Below are 22,484 nucleotides of genomic sequence, written 5' to 3' on the forward strand. Positions count from 1 at the left end.
GTTTAAAATAGTGCTGTGTTAATATTTTTATCAGAAATTAAATTTAAAATTGATTTTCTGAATTCTATATTTCAGTATTCTGAAATAAAAAACACGAATTTGTAAAAAAAAAATTTATATTTCAGAAACAATTTTTTTCTTTTTTTAAATCAGCAGTGGGGACAAGTGAGGGAATGACATATTGGTATATTTTAATTACCTAAAATAAATAAAAAATAAAAATTGATAATTTTATTTTTATTCTTTTGTTAGCTTGCATTCTGAAGGACACTTTCCCTGAATTTTTTTTTTTTCGTAAGCTGTAAAACAAACATGAAATATACTGGGGACATGAAAATGACTGTTTTTGTGAGAATGACCCATATATACCCTGCAAATCTTATTCTGTTAATCCTTATTAATTTTATTATGTCAATGTCCTCAGAAATTCTACGAATTTATGTGTCTGTTCTTTTGTAGAAATTATTCTCCTTGATTCTAATATGCGAAAGCAAGTTTGTTTTTAGAAATTGAAATGTAAAATTAAAAACTTACGTCTAATTTTTGATATATTCAATAACTACCATTGGCTATTCTTTAAGTCAATGTTTCATTGCAAGTAGTTTATTGTTAGAAAGTACTAAATAGTGATAATTATTCACAAAGTGATGAAAATTTTATTTTTTGTTGAATTCTTTCTAAATTTGAAATAGTTACCTTTTTGGTGTGATGACAAAATGCTCTAAATATAAAAAGTAACGGTCTAGTCAATATTCAGTTGAAGAATTAAAAGGTTTAGAAGAAAAATATCCTTGGATATTTACCTTTTTTTTTTCAACAAGAGATGTTTTTTTTTTATTAATTTTTTTATAAACAAGTTATCATTTTGGAATCATGCTGTATAAAATTAAACTTTTTTTATATTAAATCTTTTGCTTTAAATTTGTGCTATCAATAATTCTAAAAAATTTCTAAAAATATTGGCATTTTACAGCGATTTGCTTGCTAGATTTCAAACCAAATCATAAAATGAATGTGCTGGTAAAAAATTAGTAGCTTATATTAGGGTTGGCTGGTTTAAACCACACTTAAAACTAAACAGTTTTTTAAAAAAAAAAAAAAAAAAAAAAAAAAACTTAAATAAGCTAATTTTCAACTGTTTATGTGGAATTTTTTTTTTTTTTTCAGTTTGAATATTGCCAATTGAAAAAGTGATAAAGTTTTCTCAAATTTTTTACAATTTTGTGTTTAATTGATAATGGGCATTTGTATACTTTAAATAAACAATCAGCAATTTTTAAATGTTTGCACGGAATTAGTGTTTCAACAAAAAAAAACCTATGTAAAATAAATTAATGCAAGCAAATTTTAATTAAAATTAAAAGGACTCTTCAAACATGCTTAAAATAAAATAGACCATCACTAATTCCATGCTCTGTTAGTTTTTAAAATTAGTAAATTGTGTATTGAAAGAAGTAAAGTTTCTCAAACTTTAATTTTTACTTACTTGTTGAAGATACATAATGTTTGCTGCAGTCGAAAGTATAAATATTAATACGGTGCTTTTTAAAATTTCCTTTTTTTCACTTTTTAGAATTATTTTCTGTACTTTGGGTCAACAAATTTGTATTGTATTAATGCAGAATGTTTATGTTCGTTGTTCTAATATTTCAAATTACTATTTTTATACTACCTATATTTAAAAAAAGAAAAAAAAACTGTTTAAGGAAAATATTCAAAACTTATTTTTAATATTTCTTAATGTTGCAATATGTCAATAAAAACATTGTTCTGTTATAAACTCGATTATGTTAAAATAAATGTCAAGCTCTTTCTGACCATCAAGAGAGAAACTTCTATTTTAAACACACTACTAAAATAACATTTAGATATTGAATGCTTATTTACATGTTCGTGGATTAGTTAAGTAATAAATAAGCTTATATAGAATATTTAGTTATAATATTATTTTATCTTATTTGCATATTTATGGAACTGAAGTAAATATTTTTCAATTCTTTATTCAAAATATAAATCCATCTATAGTAAAAAGTTGTCTATGAAATGTTAATTTGGTTAATTACTTTTAATTTGGTATTTAAAATATCACTTAACATTTTGTTTTAAGTAAACCAAGAAAAAAAAATATTTAAACCAAACAAACCTGGTTTTGTTTCTTTCCCCCAACCCTGGCTTATATTAAAGCTTATTTTATGTCTTATTTTATTGCTGGATTCCGTACCACACAGAAAAAAAAAAAAAAAATGCATGCTCCAAAATTTAAAGGTTTGAATTAAATGAAAGATTCATGTTTCAGTTGTTGTAGCATCCAGTTATTATAGAAAATATTTTCTTTCACTCTTTTGTTTGTTTTTATCTTTAAGTTTCTTACTTAGCATTTAATTTAATTTACTATAGGTTGGTGTTAAAGGAATGATGCATAGGAGTTTCATGAATAAAAAGTCACAAAGCACAGAAAGCATTTTAAATAATAATTCTTCTGCTTCTAAACATAAGTTCTTTGAGTTGAATGGAAATGGTTTACATCATAGTAATGGCAATTATTTTGATTCTGGACTGGAAAGTATTAGCAGCAGTCATAGAGCCGGAGACACTCCAGACAGCTGCTCCGATTTCAGTCAAGATAGTGGAAGTTGCTTAGATTGTGATTCACCAAGAGCCTCTGGATTAATTGGAGTCAATGTGTTGGAAGAATTTAACTTGAAAAATCAACAAAGCTATGATACTCATAGTGCTTCCACTAAGGTATGTTTCATAAGTTATTAATTTCTATTTTGATTTTTAAATTATTACTTTTAGTTTATTTATTCTTTATAATTATACATCTTTTCAGTTTAAATTGGCTGTGCCTCGCAAATGTAGAAATTGTTGGTTTATCGGGATGGTTTATAGAAATAAGTTTTCTTTTTCTCTAATTAAAATCAACCACAGCAGCCAATGAACAAGCTAAAAAACAATCTGTCGAAAATTTCTTATTTACTGGTCTGATATAGCGTGAGAAATAAATAAAGTGAACATCTATTTAAATAATGGCACCAAAACTAATAAGTTTTGAGAATAATATTTATATTATAGTTTTATATTTCAATCTAAAGATGATTACTTAAATCTAAATGAAAATGTCTAATTTGGTATGATTTTGCATTTGAATTAAAACAGGGGGCAAAATTTCTGCTTGCCATTAGTGTTTTATATTGGCTTCAAAAATAAATTTTTTTGAGAATAATTTTAATATCATGGTTTTTACTACAATCTAAAAACAAATACATAAATCTGAATGAAAATGTTTTTAATTTAATATGATCTTACGATTGAATTAGGACAGGGCATGGAATTTCTGCTCGTCATTGACGATCAACTATTTAATGCAGGCTTCCTCTTCTAAATTGTTAAGTTTTAAATTAAACCATTCTACCATAGCTACATAGTTAAAATACTTAGATCATTGTGGCTCATTCCAGAGACACCAGAAAGTATTTTGAAATCAAGCTATGCCATTCTTATTCTAATTGGAACTAAAAATATTGAGTTACCCTAACTTTACACTTGAAGCCACCATTTTTTAAACACTATTCTTTCACCGAAAAGTTTTTCATATTACAACTGTCAATATTTTTAAAAAACTGTTCATATTTTTCATTAATGCATAATAATGTCTATCAAAAATTTTAGTCTGACTTCTATCTTTTGAAGGGAAATTTCTTGCCCTGGATTAAAATACAAATAATGAAAATATTGTTTTCACCTAAGCATATCTAATATACACATTATTTTTCTATCTAAACTTAATTTTGCTTTTCAAATCAAGCACATTTAAAAAAATTATAAAATATGTTAAATGAAATTGAATATTGGTGGGATAATTACTGTAAATAGTTAGCTAAAATTTTAGTGTTATCAAAAATATTAACTGTTTTAAATTGTATCTAATATCTTTTAATACAATTATTTTAGTTCTTGTTACTTCTCTTGTTAAAAAAAAAAATAATCTTATAGTAATTTTAGTTTTTAATTTCATTCCAGAAAGCTGGTGTTAAATCAAAGCCATCTGATTGTTTTAATCATAACAATGTTGAGCGTGAATATGATTTGCTGACTGATAAAAATGAAACAGTTTCTTCTGTTTCTGATGGTATGTGTTTGGGACATTGCATTTCTCATTGTCATTGTAATTGTTTTGTAATATCATCAGTTTTTTTAAATTTGTTAGTAAGATAAATTTATTTCTCCCTATATTTTTATTGTAATACGTATGAAAAATTATGTTTATAACTAATTTTTTAAGTTATCAGCGAAAATGCTAATATATATAGTTTGTAATTTTAATAAATATCATAACTTTTTTGACTTCAAGTAAAATTTTCGTTAAATTTTAATTAAGTTAAATAATTTTATTAGTTTATAGCATATGAAACAAACCACAAAAGATATGAATCAAAATTCAGATACATGTACAGTGCAGAACCCGTTATCCGGAAATCGGAAAACCAAAAAACCGGAACAAATTCGATAAATTTTCTCGTCATTTTCAAAAAAAAAATTTTCCTCATAAGATTTTACTATTTTTCTTTCTTTTTTTTAAAGATGTTTACTTTACCATCATTTTGGAAATAATCATTAGTGTATTACTTCATTGTTTTTTCTTATTTTTAAGATTATTTCCAAATTTTTTTAATTTTTTAGTTGGGTTTAACAATAAAAAAAAGGGCTTTTTGTAGCGATTCAGAAAACCGGAAAAATCAGTTATTCGGAATAGCGATGGTCCCGACTGTTCCGGATAATCGGTTCTCTACTGTACAATGATTAAAATAGAAATAACTTGATCATTTCCCTTCCTTGCGATTGAATTGCTATGCATTTTTAAAGGTTTTTTCTTTTCTTTTTCTGACTTGTATAGTATTGCAGTGTTATTTAAAATATTAATATTTATTCTAATAATTAACAGTTTACTACTTCAAAGGGAAAAATACCATAAATTTTCATTATATAATTTTTTTTTTTTTTAAAGTTGTAGTAATATTTTTCAGTTAGCTGGACATAGTAAATAGATTTTTTTTGGTGTCAGCCATCTTATTTTGTGTTCAAAAATTAATAATAATAAATAAAATGAAATTTAATTTACTAACTAGCCAAAAAAATCCCAAATTTTATTATAGCTTTGTTGCTTTAAAGAATACTTATATTTGTTATTCAGGTCTTGATGTTTCCCATTTTGAGTCTCCAGATTCTAGTATTTGCAATGGAAATAAATCTCCAGTTAATGCTTCCTTGAACAAGATGAATGATGTATTTTCTAGTACAGCTAGCCAGTCATCTTCTTCCAGTGATCAAATAGAAAGCTTCAATGGAAAACACGAAAGGAGTATTGAGTCCGAAAATGAAGTTTTTGTCGATGATTTTGTTGAGCTTAACAACAATGAAAAGATTGCTTTTCCAAATTCCTTAAAATTGGTAATTAGATGAATTTTTTTCAATAGCTTTTCTGTTTCAGATTACAATTCCTTTAATTCCTTGAAAATTATTGCACTATTTACGTTTTTTGAATTTGGTTTTTAATTAAAAAGTTGTAGCTATTCAATTTTGCTGTTACATTTTTGAATTATTATTCAAAATTATTATATTATTACTATCACATTCTTAAATTTATACTGAGCTTTATTGTTATTACTTTGTTTTATATCTGAATTTTTTTGTTTTTTTTTGTTTTTTGTTTTTTTTGAAAAATATTCTAAGAGAGATACGAATATATATATGCTCAAAGCAAGGTAGTGATAGTTATTCAAGAAAACTTACTTTATTTGTGAGTTTAATTTGTTTTTGAATTATTAAAATAATTTGAAGCTTAGTGCAATTAGTTTTCAACCTAGTGTATTCTAAATAGAATTAGGCAAAAATGTTAACTCATTTGTGTTTCATACTTTCAATTCATTTGATTAGAACTGCTAAATAAACTTTTCCACATTTGCATTTTTATTTTAAAATTTTTTTATTACACATTGTTATTATCATTGTTACAGAACTATGCTTATCAAAAAAATTTTCAAGAAATTATAATATTCATGAAGTTATTTTATTCTAAAATTGAATAAAATTTAAATTTGCATTAAGGTTGTTTTCCCCATTTATTTATTTTATTTATTTATTCTTTTTATCATTTTTGATCCTTTCTAACTTAGAAAGTTGAAAAAGTCAAATCAATACCCTAAGTACTAAAATTGTGCACTGTTTGTAAACAGTATATGCTTTTGAATTAATATTATTTTTTCAGATTGTTATTTTAAATATTTAACTGGATTGTAAATAGTGGTGCCTTTAAGTGAAATTATAACTTTTAAGTTATTTATTTTGTTTGTTTGCTTCTTTGTGTTTTTATAAAGTTTAGTGGTATAAATCATATTCAAATTATTTCATTAGACATTTTAATAATTCACATGAAGTATTAAACAATGCTGTAAAGACTTAACTTTTTTAAGATTTGAGTTCCAGACTAACCTTTTACTTCAACACTTAGTTGGCTATTTATGATACAAGCTGTGCTTATGAATGAAAATATTTTATGATTATTTCATGGTCTTTGAAAATGATTTAAATCAGTCTTGTCTGTAATATGTTATAACATTTTTATTTATTTATTTTTTCTTCTACATGTTCCATATTTAGTTTAGCATTTGCTTATTTTTCACAACAGGCAGATAAAAATATTTCTTCTCAATCACCAATTACTCAAACTGACTTATTTGCAATCAAAGTTGCAACTATGGTACAGACTATCGATGAAGTGAATGACGAAGCAACAGATTTGTTAGAAAGTAAAAATTCAACTTTAAATCCACCGTTTCCATCATTGAGCTGTGTTCCTGAATCAGAAATTTCAATCGCAAGTGAATCTCTTAGTGAAACTTCTGTTAGAACTGTATTAGATACTGAAGAGGAAAATACAAATGTAGTAGTTAAAATAAAGAAACCCAAAAATAAAAATGCAAAGAAGGTGATAATTTAAGGCTCTATGCAACGTTTGATTATTGCATGATAATTTAAAGAAAATAATAGTTCGTTGCATGTATTTTTCTTTTTTTGCTGTGGGTATTTATTAGTTTTGCTGTGCTTTCTTTTAAAAACATTTTCATGCTATATTGATGTGCTTCCAGATATTTTTAAATTCTATATATTTGTTGTAGTAGTTTCTAGAAAGCTGGATTTTTTTTTTTTTTTAATCTATTAAAAGTATTTTTCATTTCAGAAAAAAACCTCTACAAATGCAATTAAAGAAAATGGAAAAGCGGGTGTAACCAATAAAGAGGATGACTTAAATATAGTTTTTCAAACTCACAATGTTAAGGGAAGTAATTCCAGTCTTTCTGATCCAACAAAATTGGACTTTCAAACCAAAAATCAAAATGTTCTTAAAGATGTTCCTCCTGTAGAACAAGTAGCTGAAGAAATGGAAAGATTAATTTTACAGCAGCTTGAAGAAGAAGAAAAAGCTAAAGAATTGTCAATGAAGGTAAGTTGCTTTTTCAATCGGTTAACTCTTTGCCTTATTTACAGTGAAAAAATAAGTAAAATTTTGTGGAATTTTCTTGGTAGATGACATCAGAAAACGGTAATGAATTTCAAGAACATGCTTTAGTCTTCAGATCTCGTTCTGCTGAGCCACCCAAAGAAAAGCCACCACCCCCACCCTCTTCTGAAAATGAAATTCCAAAGGTTTGTTGACGCTCAAGGTTTCTTCTCTGAGTAGTTGATCACACTGGTCAGAAATGTTCTTAAATATTATTGGACAGTAATATAAATGTGTTTAGTTCCTCTGTAAATCTAAATTTAAAAACAAAATTATTCTATTTTATCATAATGAATAAGTATTATTATGGTTAGTAAGACTACAGCAATTTCTATGCTATTTAAAACTGTTATGAATGATCTTTTCTTGATCATAAAGTCCCTATGTTGGATTTTTCTAAACTTAATTTTCAACTTTCATGAAAGTGTTTTTTCTTTAAATTTTAATAATTGTTTGGTTTTCAAGACTTTTATGCCAGAAATTTTCACAATAACGTTTAGAAGGACTTATATGATATTTACACAGTTGTTCAGTATATTAGTCATGCTATACTTTTTTTGTTTAAAAAAAGTCATGTTTATAAATTGTTACATAAACTGCATTCTGTGCTATTTACTCATATCTTTTTCTAACCTTAAACAGCTTTATTATCTTGTTCTTAATTTCAGTTATTTATTTAGTCTATTTAAAATTTATTTAATCTGTTCCTTTCTGTATTTAAACTCATTTTAAGAGCAAAAATTCAAATTCATGTTGTAATTAAGTAATTGATATTTTATTTTCCAGTCTACATCGTTAAAAAGAGTAAACTCTACTAAACGCATTAAGAAGGAACTGTGCAAGCGACGTTCAAATTTCCTAGGTATTGAAAATGATGGAAATTCTGTTTGTGGTATGAATTTTATACCTTTCTAGATAATATTACATATTTCATATATGATAAAGATTTTAAATCAGTATTTCTTATTTTACTAAATATATTATATTTAGTAAAATAAATATATTTAGTAAATATATTATATTTATTTTTAAAGATGAATTTTCAATTCCTCCTCCTCCTGGTTTGGAACAAATTCTGAAAGCTGAAATGGAATTGGATCGAGAAAGTAGGAGGAGACTCGAAAGCGCTACAACAGAAAGATTAATTTTAGAAGAAAATGAAATTCGTAAAAGAGAGCAAGAAATTATTGATTCTTTAGAATCTGAAGAAAGACAGAAGCAGCTGATTATAAATTGTGATGGTTAGTTCGCATATACTTTTAAATTTTGTTTGAATTTTTGTTGTTGCATATAGTGAAACCTCTTGGTAGTGACAACTCTCTGTTTCGTTTCACAGTTAAATAGTTGTTAATGGAGGTTGGTCGTTATTAGGGGTTACCTCCATTGACTTAAATATTGTTATTGAAGGTACATGATTTTTCGCAAACGACTTTAATTTTAGTCAAGGTCATTTTCTTGGTGTGGAAATGTCGTGTGTTAGCGTCGTGAAAACCGAATCGATGAATAATTTAGAATTAATGAAAATGATCCGTACTGTTATAATTATGTGTAAAAACAAATTAACCAATTATGAAAGATGGAACTATTTTTAAATAACTAAACAATTACGCTTTTTGTTTAAGTTCACGTTTAATTTTATATTATAAAAATTATAATTTTTTTGAGATGCTTAGTTTTCTTCTGAAATAGTTTTTTTTCCCTAATTTAACTTTCAACTCTAAAATTGAATCATTGATAGCATTGTTCTTAGTGCACTCTGACTGCAACATGAGGTTGTAGATCTCTTTCAGAAGTTGTCATAAAGAACGCTCTGAATCAGAGTTTCGCACAGATATTTTGAATACATTTTAATCAATTTATTTGTTTTGTTTTAAAAATTAGTGTGTTTTCTTAATGGACCTTTTCTCCATTTGATGTGAAGCATTGTCCAGTCGCTGGGAGAGATTTTAATGGTCTTTCCTAAAGGTTTCCTTCAACACAAAGTCTATGGACAAAACTCTGTACCTTCCAAAAATGGTCATAAATAGAGGAGGTTGTTACGTAGAGGTTGTCTCTCCTAGAGATTTCGCTGTATTATTATTTTTAATATTAATGAGGATATCCTTCGTAAGTTAAGAACCTCAATTATGTAACGCAAGGAAGTTATGCAATTTAAATGAATTTGATTAATATGCCTTTACTATTACTTTAATTCATTAAAATTTCTGCAAGATGATCAGACTTTATTTCATTCTTTTAATGTTATTTTGGTTTTCTATGTCATTTACTATCTTTTTCATAGAAATTGATAGCATTTGTGTCTAGTAATCAAAAAACAGTGATCAACCCAGTTAATTGCAATTCTAATAAAATGATATTCTACTTTTTTTTAAATATTTATTATCAACTTAAAATTATTGAATGAAAGATGGGATTTTTGTAATTTATAATTTAATTTCTTTCTTAGAACTGCTTATATATATTGTTTAGTGTTTACATGTATCAAACTGTTTCCTTTTCAGAATTGAATGACATAAAATCTGATTGTACAGAGGTGTGTGACATTATGAAAGAAGAAGAAGATCGCATAGAAATTTTAAAGGAGGAGAGGAAAAGAATGGAAAAAGAGCGAATATTGTCAGAAGAACAAAGATTGAGGTTAATTGAAGAAAAACAGCTGAAAGACAGAGAAGAAATGATTCGGAAACAGGAAGTGAGTTATCTTAATACTTTTATATCAGGTTGAGTTTTTCTTAAGAAAATGGTTTTGATCCATAAATTGTCATTTAATTCTCTTTGCAGTCTTGTATTTAATTTGTAAATCGAATTACATTTTTAAGTTTTTCATTATTCCTCAAATACATATGTTTTCTTTATAAATTATACTTCTCTAGAAGAAGTTCCAATTAAAATTAACTTTATGGGACCCTCAGCTTTACAGATTTATTTTAAATCCAGAATCAAATCAAATTTATTAAGATACTAATTGAATTTGAAAGTAAGATTGAAATACTAATTAAAATTTGAAGCTTATGAAAAATGGAGCAATTATACATAGGGTTATTTATGTTTTAACTTGTAAAGTGAAGGAACCCTTGCGTTTACTGTAAATGAACATCAAATGTCCCTGTAATTAAATCTTCAGTATCAACTATTTTTAATTAATTTAAAGATTTTTTAAAAATTATCTAAACGAAACTCCTTTTTAATAAAGTAAGTTATTTGTTTTGCTGTAGTCTATCTGCATTTAATATCTGTATTTCATTTAAGTTGTACTGTAAAATAGTAAAAAATTTAATATACAGGAGTATTAAACAAAAGAAAAATATCATTAGTACCAAATAATTAGCTTTCATTACGATATAGCTTTGAAGCAATTTAGTTTGTGACTTTATTTAGAAATCAATTTGTTTTAAATTCATTTGTCTAAAACACAAATAGGAATCACCAGAATAGTAATCATTTAAAAAGAAACATATTTTTTATAAGCATTAATACATTACCAAAAATATTGTTTTTGAAGTATGGGAATAGTAGTTCTATAAGGAATCTGTAAATATTATCAAATAAATTATATTATAAATCATAAATTGGATAAATTTTATCAAATCAATTATCATTTAAGAATAAACCAAATTTATACATTTCTAAAAATAACTTATAATGCTTTTGAAAGAAAGAACTCTTTTCTATGGAAAAGAGAGATAATTATATTGTTTTACGCTTCTTTAAATCCTGATAATGTTACATTTTATTCATATAAATTTAATAATTAATGAAAAGAGAGGAATTTATGATATCCCTGATAGCTGATAAGTAAAATGTGTCAGTTATTTTATTTTTTTCTTAATTTAAAAAAAAATGCCTGAGTATACTTTATTAAAATTAGTAGAAGAATACCTAACGATAATTAAACTTAATTTATGCAAAATAAATAAAAAGATTTATAACTATTTGTTGAACTATTTGTTTAACTTAGTAGTAAATAGGCCATATTTTATTTCACCCTCTTATGAACCATAGATATTTCTCTTAAACCTTCATATTTCCTGAAGTAATTTTTTATTAAATAGTTTTAGTTTTTTTTTTTTAACTAAACAAGCTATATTTTTTTAACTTTTTTATAGTATTTCATGAACAATGTTATTTCATTAAGTGCTGTTCAAATATTGTGTAAGCATATTTTTGATGATTTCCCCTCTGTCAATAAGAATAAGTAAATTCAAAATCACTCTGTATGCTTGGATAGTATTTAAACGGCTCTTTATTTATATGCTTTTCATTACATAAATAATATATTTTTCTCTGCAGGCTAATAAGTCTACTTCTGCTGAATTCTCTGCACCTTTGCTTTTTGATACTGCAATTATTTCTAATGCTACAAACATTGTTTCCTCTCCTTCTGAAACAAAGTTAAACGTTGGTGGTGATGGTGAAACTATTAAAACAGTTTCAGCACCTAATGATCAAACCAAGAGTACCTCTTTGGAAGAACCTGTTACTGTTAATAGGCCGATTGTTCCTCCAAAGCCTTTAAAAAAGAAGGTGATGTTCTTTTTCTTGCAAATGCATGATCTATTTTTCTAATCTATGCTTACTCTCTTTTTGGGTTCTGTACTTTTGAAAATGCACGGAAAAAAATGCTTTTTTTCCATCTTTTCGCCATTTTACTTCTTTTATCTCTTTCTAAAGCATTTGCTGTAGGTAGGTATTGCTAAATAACATAATGCTATGAGAAAATGCATGAATAGATGGTAAGAATCATTGGTTATCTAGTTTTTTTTTCCTTAGCGATGAATTTTAAGAGTATTTTTTTTTTAGTGTGATAGTGCTCAAATTCTAAATACTTACCTCATTTATTGCCATAGCATTTGCATGCTGTTTTGTAGAATAAATTAGTTTTTTTTTCTCCTATCAGTAGTTAGTCAATTTTATACTGTGGCATTCTTTTTTTATGAAAGATATGTATTTCTTTAAATAAACATCAAAATTCAACTTTAATAAGTAGAAAATATTTTCAAAATGATTAGAATGTTGATAGGAAAAGCTATTAATCATTTAAAAAATGACAAAACATATTTTGCATAGCCTATCATTAAAGTGCTAAGATATGTCTCCCATTTGAATTATTGATTTTTTATATCTAGTTAAATGAATATGTCAAATCATTCTTGATGGAAATATTTAAACTTAACACAAAGCATGAGAACTTGTTATTTAAAGATATACTTAAATGAAGCTTAATTTTTGTGCTATTATTTTGTGTAAAAAATGCAGAACATTTTGTTCAAGAATCAACATTTCTTTTTCTTTTTTTTAAATCAAAGATGATCCAACTTTTTAATAAGTAAAAAATACTTCTTATTAAGCATTTTTGAAATGTAAATAATATTTGATTTATCTAAACAGTATGTAAGGTTTGCTGCCATTCATACAATATTACAATATATATATATACAATTCCAGAATAATTTGTCGACTTATATATTAACATTACTTTATAAAGATAATGTTACCGATAAGTTAAATAAAATATTATTGAATGAAAATTTCAATTCTTAAGAAGAGTTATATTAATGAATTAAATACTAGAAATAAATATTATAAGCAATCGAAATTATAATAAATTAGAAATTTTACTATATCAGTACACAAAATGTGATTTAAGAAAAAAAAAAGAATTGTAAAATCTGATAATTACACCTATAGCTCATTTGTGAATCGATAGTTATTATTCACACATCAGGAGATTATTGGTGTGACATGTAAGTCATGTACTATTTATAAATTTTCTTTTTGATGTAAATTGCTGAAATGAAGAAGATGGACACAAAAGAGAAACAGTAATGAGAAATTAATTAGGATAACTTTATTTATCTTGTATTTACCATATTTCCACATTCTGATTCAATAAAATTTCACTTTAATAATTTCTTACCCGGAAAAAAGAAAAATATTCTTANTTTTAATAGTGTGATAGTGCTCAAATTCTAAATACTTACCTCATTTATTGCCATAGCATTTGCATGCTGTTTTGTAGAATAAATTAGTTTTTTTTCTCCTATCAGTAGTTAGTCAATTTTATACTGTGGCATTCTTTTTTATAAAAGATATGTATTTCTTTAAATAAACATAAAAATTCAACTTTAATAAATAGAAAATATTTTCAGAATGACTAAAATGTTGATAGGAAAAGCTATTAATCATTTAAAAACAGACAAAACACATTTTGCATAGCCTATCATTAAAGTTCTAAAATATGTCTCCCATTTGAATTATTGATTTTTTATATCTAGTTAAATGAATATGTTAAATCATTCTTGCTGGAAACATTTAAATTCAACACAAAGCATGAGAACTTGTTATTTAAAGATATACTTAAATGAAGCTTAATTTTTGTGCTATTATTTTGCGTAAAAAATGTAGAATATTTTGTTCCAGAATTGGCTTTTCTGTTTTTTAAATCAAAGATGATCCAACTTTTTAATAAGTAAAAAATACTTCTTATAAAGCATTTTTGAAATGTAAGTAATATTTGCTTTATCTAAACAGTTGCAATATTACAATATATATATATATATACAATACCAGAATAATTTGTCGACTTATATATTAACATTACCTTATAAAGATAATGTTACAGATAAGTTAAATGAAATATTAATAAATAGAAATTTCAATTCTTAAGAAGAGTTATATTAATGAATATAACTCTTCCTTTTGTCCCTTAGATTACTAGAAGTAAATATTATAAGCAATAGAAATTATAATAAATTAGAAATTTTACTATATCAGTATACAAAATGTGAATTAAGAAGAAAAAAAAAAGAATTGTAAAAAGGACAAAAAAAGTTAAGTAAAATTTTTAAAATTAATAGTAATTGTAACAGTCTGATAATTACACCTATAGCACATTTGTGAATAGATAGTTATTATTCACACATCAGGAGATTATAGGTAACATGTAAGTCATGTACTATTTGTAAAATTTCTTTTTGATGTAAATTGCTGAAATGAAGAAGATGGACACAAAAGAGAAACAGAGTTAATGAGAAATTAATTAGGATAACTTTATTTACCTTGTAATTACCATATTTCCACATTCTGATTCAATAAAATTTCACTTTAATAATTTCTTACCCAGAAAAGAGAAAAATATTCTTAATTATCGTGCTTATACCTTCAAATAGCTATAACATATATACACATCAGCTATAATATGTATACATTGGGTGTAATCTGGAGGAAAAAAATGGTGGTTGTAATTTATAATTTAGAATGTTAAAGCTTTATAATTTTTAAACTTAATATTTTTAATACTTTTTAATGTTTTTAAAATTTACACCTATAATAAAATTCACTTGTAAATTTAGTTATAAATTTTTAAGCATCATTTTGCATTGAACAATTCTGATTTAAATTACTAATTATTAAATTTATGTTGTACATAGGAGCTTTAAAAATATTATGGACTTTTTGTTTCATTTCATTATTTATAAGTAAACTATCTGATTTACTTTCTCCATAAAACATTTAAGCGAGCAAAATAGGAAGATAGTATTCCCATGCTTTTAAGGCTTTTGCATACAGTATCATTCCATTAAAAAAGTTGTTTATTCTATAGGCTCTTAAAAAAAACTTCAAAATTTAGTGGCATTTAAAATTTAATTTTAATTAAGAATCTAATCAGTGAGTTGGATAAGAATGTTGCATAAAATATTTCTGAACTATCTGAATGCAATCAATTTTTTAGGTAATTTATATTTTATTAACATTTTATTGGGCACGCTGTAATCAGTATTTTTATTTTGTCCTAATATATTTGTTTTTTGCAGCTTATTTAGAGTTTAAAATGTATATTGTATGCTTCTGTGGATAGTGTTTTGAATGCAAATAAACCTTAAGCTTTCACCTTCACTACAAAAACAGCATTCATAAAATACCACATCTTGTAATATAAAACAGATAACGCTTAAAATTTTAGAAGTTAACTCTACTTCTGTTTGGATAGTTCATGGCTGTCTTAAATCATATTTTGCAAGGTGATATTATTAATCAAAAAAACAAAAAAAAACGTTATTTAGAAGTTTTGATCTTTAATATGTGACAAAGTTCTAATGTTAGGGAATACTTCTGGCGAATTTGAAGTTAAAATATTTTTTTAGTTGTTTATACATACAGTATATTAAAAAAAGTAACACGGGTACCTTATTTACAAAATAAAATGCTTATTTAGGTCTTGATTTAGCACATTTTGATTTTTTTACTTCTAAAGTAATTGGAAATGTGGAAACTTTTCTATTGTAGGTTAATTATCTTAAAATTATATTTTGAAATAAAGTATATTCACTAGAAATTGTTGGCTTGCGATTTTGTGAAATATACTTTAATATTTCTATAACCTTTTCAACTCAGTAGAAGCTAAAAATAAATTAGGTAGATCGAATTATCATCAAGATAAATGAGGTGATCAAATAGGATAAAAATGCGAAATATTATGCTCACAATTAGCCAATGCTAGAAACAGTAAACACATCAAGCTAAATGATGTCAATATAGATCAAATACAATAGGTGCATAAAAGCAATGCTACTTAATTTTGGAAACGCTAACCATTTAACAGACTTGAGAATTTTTAACACCCAGAGATTTCCTTTTCCTGCTGCTTCCCCCCTCCCCCCCAAAAAATCAGTATTCCACCTTGTTTTTCAATAAGAAAATTGCGTATTAAGGAGATAATTTTATACAAACTTATTCAAATGTTAAATACTCGATCAGTTATTAAGTTTTAGTCATTTATGAGCGTATCTCATTTGCATTTTAAAATTCAAATATTATACATATAGTATAATTTAAGTTACAAATACTCTGTATAAAATCACAGTTACTATTTTTTTTTTCATTTTAGTAAAAAGTAATTCATAATAGAACTGTCATGAAATACTAATGTAATTTTTTTGTTTTAATAGGAGGCTATACGCAAAGAAAGAGAAAGGTTACGACAAGAGCAGGAAGCTTTAGTTCGTGAGCGAGAAGAGCACAGAAGAAAATTAAAAGAAGAGGAAGAACTTCTGAAAACTCATCAGAATATCAATGGTATACGAATCAGGGGGTTTTGTGCTGTTGCTGTAGCACTAGCAACCATTCCTATATCTCTATTTTACCTTTTTAACTCATGATAATAGATTCTGATATTTCATGTTTGCTTTGTACGTGCATGATATGTTTTTATTGGCTGCTGGAACGGTCCTTTTTTTAGGTGTTTGCATTGATATAATCTCCCTTTTTTTAGTACATTTTTTTACAGTATTTTTAGTTTGAACTACTTTTGATGAATAAGTTATGCTTTTAATAATTGCATTGAAAAATATGTATTGTGGAATTTTTCCATGATAAACTCATTTTTGTTTTCTTTTGAAATGGAATGTTGTGTAGTACCAACCATGTAAAACTATTTTTAGAGGTTTAACACACTTGATTATTAAAAATCCTTACATAATTAATAATACATAAGAGAAAATAGTATCATGTGTTATGTACTTGGCAATGAAAGTCAGATAATGAATATTTGATAATGACATTAATCTATTAATTAATAGTTGTAGAAGTTTTTTGTTAAAGATTTTTTTTTTTGTCCTCCTAGTTCCAAATGCAAGTTTTTGTTTTCAAGCTAATTGTTATTGCTAATATGATGATTCATTAACTTAAAATTTTTTGTTTTTTAATAAAACTAATGTATTGTTAATTTTTTCCTTTATTCCAACTAACCTTGTTTTGAATGCAGAAGTTATATATGATCTATAAGGTAGATATAATATGAATGAATTTTTAAACACACTGAATGGATATGCTGAACATTTTTAATTGCCTAAATACCTTAAAAATTACTGATTTTTTAAAAGTATTTCAAATTTTTGTGGATTATAATTTTTTTTTTTGCACAAAAAGAAATTTCCTAAACATCATGAATTGAATAATTATTTAATGGATTTAATATTATATATTTAGATTGATTTTTGCCAGCAAATAAAGTTAAAATCTATTTTTAATTTGTTTCTGGTAGTCAGAAAGTAGCAAATATGTTTAATTTTACATTTGTGCCCTTAAAGTCTAGGAAGACAATTACTTCTTCCCTTTAATTTATGAGTCTGCAATGTGTTTAAATTTATTGAGGAAAATTCAAACATCTTTTACACATTTTTGGAAATAAGTTCAGATATTTTGATATCAATAATAATTTTCAAAATTTATTCTCCAATTTTTATCGTATTAAATTTATTTAAATAAATTATAATGAAGAATATCTACTAATTTATTTCATAAAGGTAACTTTGTGGGCACAAATGTTTGGTTTTTTGTATTAATAACATGGTTTGTGTTTTATTTTGAAGTGTGTGTATAGTTTTAATGAACTTATTGTAATTTAGTTTCTAATATAGGTAATTGAAGAATATAATTAAATTTGTTTTATCCTTCCTTACCCTTTACAGCTCATGAAGCTCCTGTGTCCCGAATAGGTCCTCTTCCTTCATTAATAAAGCCTGCTTATACTCCCCAACTAACATCCCCTAATAGTGCTCAGCCCAGTGCCAGAGAAAATACTGCCATAACTAGTCGAATTTATCCAAGCACTCAAAATGGCAGCAAATGTGGTGAGTTTATTTATTAGTATTCTACATGTTTTGTCCATTCCTAAACCAAGTTCCAGTTTTTTTTTTCCATCAATGGTCATTTAAAAGTAATAAATTGACATGTAAAACTTGTCCTGCTAATGTATTCCAAGAGAGAGAAAAACTGTTGATTGAAAACAAATTATTGTAATTCTTTACATAACATTTTCAGTACTATGTCTGAAAATATAAAATTGGCACTTGGTCTAGTCATAAATAATTTTGCTCTTTTATGAAAATCAAAACCTCCATTTATTGTGTTAATTAAATGCTTATTGGGAAATAATTGTTTAAAAAATAATAGCCAGCAATATGGAACTGCAGCAGGAGCAACAGGGACGAATTAAGTGTATCGGGGCCCTAGGCCATTCAAATTTTTGGGGCCCTTAGATTAAATTTTTTTCTCGTGTATTTTTTATTTATTCAAATATAAAAGTTTTTGTATATCTTTTCATTTAAGAAAACATATTTAAAATTAAAATAAATAATAATGAATTAAATTTTATTTTATTTTATTAAATTAGAACTAAAAATTAATCATAAAATTTTGAAAAATTATTGTTTTTCTTAATTTTTTAAAATTTATTTGCAAAAAATCCATTTTAAGAGAGCCCCTAATCATTGGGGGCCCCAGACCGGCATAGTCTGCCCTAATGGGTAATCCATTCCTGCATACAAATCTTTAATTTCTATTGTTTATTTTTAAAAAAATTATTTTTTTTATAATCCGATGTCTCTAACAATTAATTTGGTTTCTGTTCAATTTTTTTGCGAGATTATAAGAAAGTGGATTGTTAACTATGTTGCTAGGATTTTTTTTCCCCAATGAATGTCGTTCTCTCTTTCGCTTTTTTTAAAGTTTCCAAAAAAATTTTCACAAATTTTTTAATTGTTTGAAATAAAAAAATTTTTTATGAGATTTATTAACCTTTTTTTCCTCCTCATGTTTACACTACTTTTAGAACTTCTCTTCATTTAATTGTTGAAAAAAATATTTAAGTGTTTTAATTCATTACTATGTAACTGCTAAAACATTTTTGAAACTTTGATTGCTGAACCAAAAAGCTTTTTTTTTTTTTTAGAAAGTTTTGTGATGATGATTTGAGTCCAGATTCATTGTCTGAATATTTAACACCATTATATCCTTATAAAATTATATAAAGAGTTGATTTATGTCTAAGTCAGTATTTAGGCGTATTTTAAGATAATTAAAAATTTCAGATTTTCCAAAGATAAAGATATAATTACATAAATCTAAAAAATGTGCATTAGAAAACTTTTTAACAGTTAAAAGTTTTCTAGTAAATATTTAAGTTTTCTTTGATCTTAAAACAAATTTTTAGCACTTTATAAAGAAAGTTTCTGCATCATTTGAGTAATGTAAATATTTAGATAGTAAAATGAGTAAATATAATTATGTTAATTGGGAAAAAAAAACTTGAAAATTTTTTAGCAAATACATTAGCTTTTGTTTGCATAAAATCTTATAATAAAATAACATAAGTTTGTTTGATTAAACGTAAAAAATATTTAATACCTATTTCATATTGTTTTTTTGTTTAGCTGAGCCTGTGCAGCAGACTGTCAGTAAACGTAATAAGCCAATACCTCCTCCAAAGAAAACTATAAAAAGTGAATTGCGCAGCCAACAAAAGGTTTGTTTTACTTCCCTTCCTTTAATCTGATGCATAATTAGTTTATTTTAATATTTTTTTTTAAAGAAAACTTCAAAAAATAACCGTACTTTGATTGCTATTAAATCTAGGCTTGTTTATTCAATTCAGCTTCATATTATTTTAGCTAGAACAAAGTTGAAGGCTCTTTTATTATATTTGTTAAGGAGTATATCAAAGCTTTTTTTCTCTTCAGTATTCATTTTATAAAATAATAACTTATAACTCCAATTTTTTTTTAAAAATTTCAAACTATTATATCAAAAAGTATGTTTTGTATCTAACTTGATTGGAAATGTTTTTCTCAAAATTATAAGTATTTATTTCGAAACTGTAATATGATTAGGAAATCTTACACACCTTGTACAAAATCAGAATTGTCAATTTTGTTTTAGAGAATTTTAAAATGGGCTACTAGAAATTTATAGTTCTGGGTTCTACTCTAACAATTATTCACTTTTATTAGTAATTCAGATTTATATCCCCATCTAGCACTGGTATCACATTATTTAATTATCATATTTTCATAAAATTGACATGGATTGCTCGAATACGAACATGTTAAGTTTGACTTTCGATCATTATTTTTCTTGCCAGACTGTATGCAAATAAATACAAGAGTGTCTGCTTTGTTCATCGGGCAACAATAGTTCACATGAATTTAGACAAACTGAATGCCACTATATGCACACAAAAAAAAAAAGATACAAGTTGTCAAAGTTGCAGGAAAAATATTATTATTTTTTTATAATCATTTAAATGGTATGCTGTATGTCTTATTTGTAATTGGAATTGAGTGATTGAATGCACATACACTGTTTGTTAACAAATAAATCATGATTGTAAACTGATTGCTACCTGATTGAAAAACATGATTTGTTTCGTTATTTACTTCATACAGGAAATCTTTTAGTAAGTACAATTTTAGGAATAATTTTTTTTTCTTGGACTCTCACATAATTTGTGATTTTGCATGGTGTGTCTTATTGACAGATTTTTTACTTTTTCAAATAAAACAATTTTTATCCATGCCATTTCCTCAACATTAATAATAATGTACAAGATATTATTAAAAAATCCAGATTCATCATTGATGAGTTATATAGCTCAACTTTTTTATAACTAAATTCAACTGTTGCAATAGGTCCAGAGATTTTGAATGAGGTTTTAAAAATATCAATGAAGTAATTTTATGTGGAGAATACATAAAGTGTTTTTAATTGCTGTACTTTTTTTTCTTACGCCTCTCTATCTCAATTGATATTACATATTTAAATTAATATATCTGGCCAATTTTACTTATAATTTAAAATCACCAATCATATAAACACAAGTATACTGAGAATGTTTATTATTAGTATTATTGAAAGTTTGGATCTAATAATTCTAAACATTTATTAAGTTTGTTGAGTTTTGGTTTTAATTCTGCTTTATGTGACGTAAATTTTTATAATCAAGAAAAATTTATGAAGCAATGTAGTATATCATATTTATTTTTATTGATAGTGTTTATTTATGTATTAATTAAACTAAGCAGTTACTCCATTATAAATTGTTGCTTTATTTAAAGTTTTGTTTTTAATGACTTCATTTTCTAACGTTTTACAGATGCCTTCTGTTAAAAAACAAGACCCTCTAACAGAGAACAAATACAATCAGAACCACTGGCTCATTCAGGAAGCTGAAATGCGAAGAATTACGGAACTGAAAGAACGACAGCGTGCATCTCAGTTCCCAAACTCTCAAACACATCTTGCAGAAGATGCTGTTTGCAGTGTCACTCACATGGCCCCAGTTCTTCCACCCGGTGTACAGTTAAATAATCCTGTTCATGAGAAGACGTGGAATTATGGACATTCTATCATGCCAGTAAAGAAATATCCACCACCTGTTACTTCCGATAAAGCTCTTGGAGCCTATTCTACTGATGTACCCCCTGCCAAACCGTCAAGAGTGGTACCTTTAGAAAGACCAGAGCAAATGTTGTCTGTTAGTGGTCGAAAAAGGTGTTCTCATTGCAGTGAAGAATTAGGTAAGATTCCATCCATCATTGATTGATTGATGATTTAAAAATTGAAATGTAAACTTGAATTTTGTTTTGAAATTATCATCTTATCAAGCTACCAAGTTTGTCAATAGAAACTGGAGTGCTGATTGGAAAGACTGCAAAAGTGTTTTTTGCTGTACTTTAGAGAACTACAATATAAAAAATTGCCTGGGGATTTGTTGATTTTGGGCCTCGTACTGCATGTGCTTATTTTATTAACTTAGACCTGACATCCTCTTTTAAGGACTTTGTCACTAATTTTAAAACTTGAGGATTAAAAAATTCTCCACTATTCTCTAAGCAGAACACAACCAATTTGCATGTTTCTTTTTTCTTTCGATTCTGGATCGATTTTTCCAATCGTCAGTCATTTGAGAAAATCTTATATATAATGTAGGGAAATTGTTAGCTCATCATCATCATAGTTGGACAGACAGCCTAATGTGGGCTAAAGCCTTCCTCTGATGATTTCTCCATAATAACTTCTGATTTGGAAATTGTTAGCTACTTATCTTAATAAAACAACATTTGTCATAATTTTTTAAAATTTTTTT

At 25.8% G+C, this 22,484-nt stretch overlaps 1 protein-coding gene across 1 annotated transcript in view; it reads left to right on the top strand.

The window, feature by feature from the left end:
• The window catches only part of LOC107439920 (smallish), a gene marked incomplete in the record, with an annotated part of 81,897 nt that overhangs the window by 54,962 nt on the left and 4,451 nt on the right, over nucleotides 1-22,484 (top strand). Inside the window, 14 exon segments of the mRNA XM_071180214.1 lie at nucleotides 2,398-2,745; nucleotides 4,024-4,132; nucleotides 5,195-5,451; nucleotides 6,689-6,988; nucleotides 7,241-7,504; nucleotides 7,588-7,707; nucleotides 8,348-8,453; nucleotides 8,596-8,802; nucleotides 10,063-10,253; nucleotides 11,852-12,085; nucleotides 16,510-16,636; nucleotides 18,031-18,192; nucleotides 19,774-19,865; nucleotides 21,492-21,915. Coding sequence (XP_071036315.1) covers nucleotides 2,398-2,745; nucleotides 4,024-4,132; nucleotides 5,195-5,451; nucleotides 6,689-6,988; nucleotides 7,241-7,504; nucleotides 7,588-7,707; nucleotides 8,348-8,453; nucleotides 8,596-8,802; nucleotides 10,063-10,253; nucleotides 11,852-12,085; nucleotides 16,510-16,636; nucleotides 18,031-18,192; nucleotides 19,774-19,865; nucleotides 21,492-21,915 — 2,941 coding nt within the window.

This window comes from Parasteatoda tepidariorum, chromosome 4 (genome assembly GCF_043381705.1).
Source record: "Parasteatoda tepidariorum isolate YZ-2023 chromosome 4, CAS_Ptep_4.0, whole genome shotgun sequence".
Classification (NCBI taxonomy): Eukaryota; Metazoa; Arthropoda; class Arachnida; order Araneae; family Theridiidae; genus Parasteatoda; species Parasteatoda tepidariorum.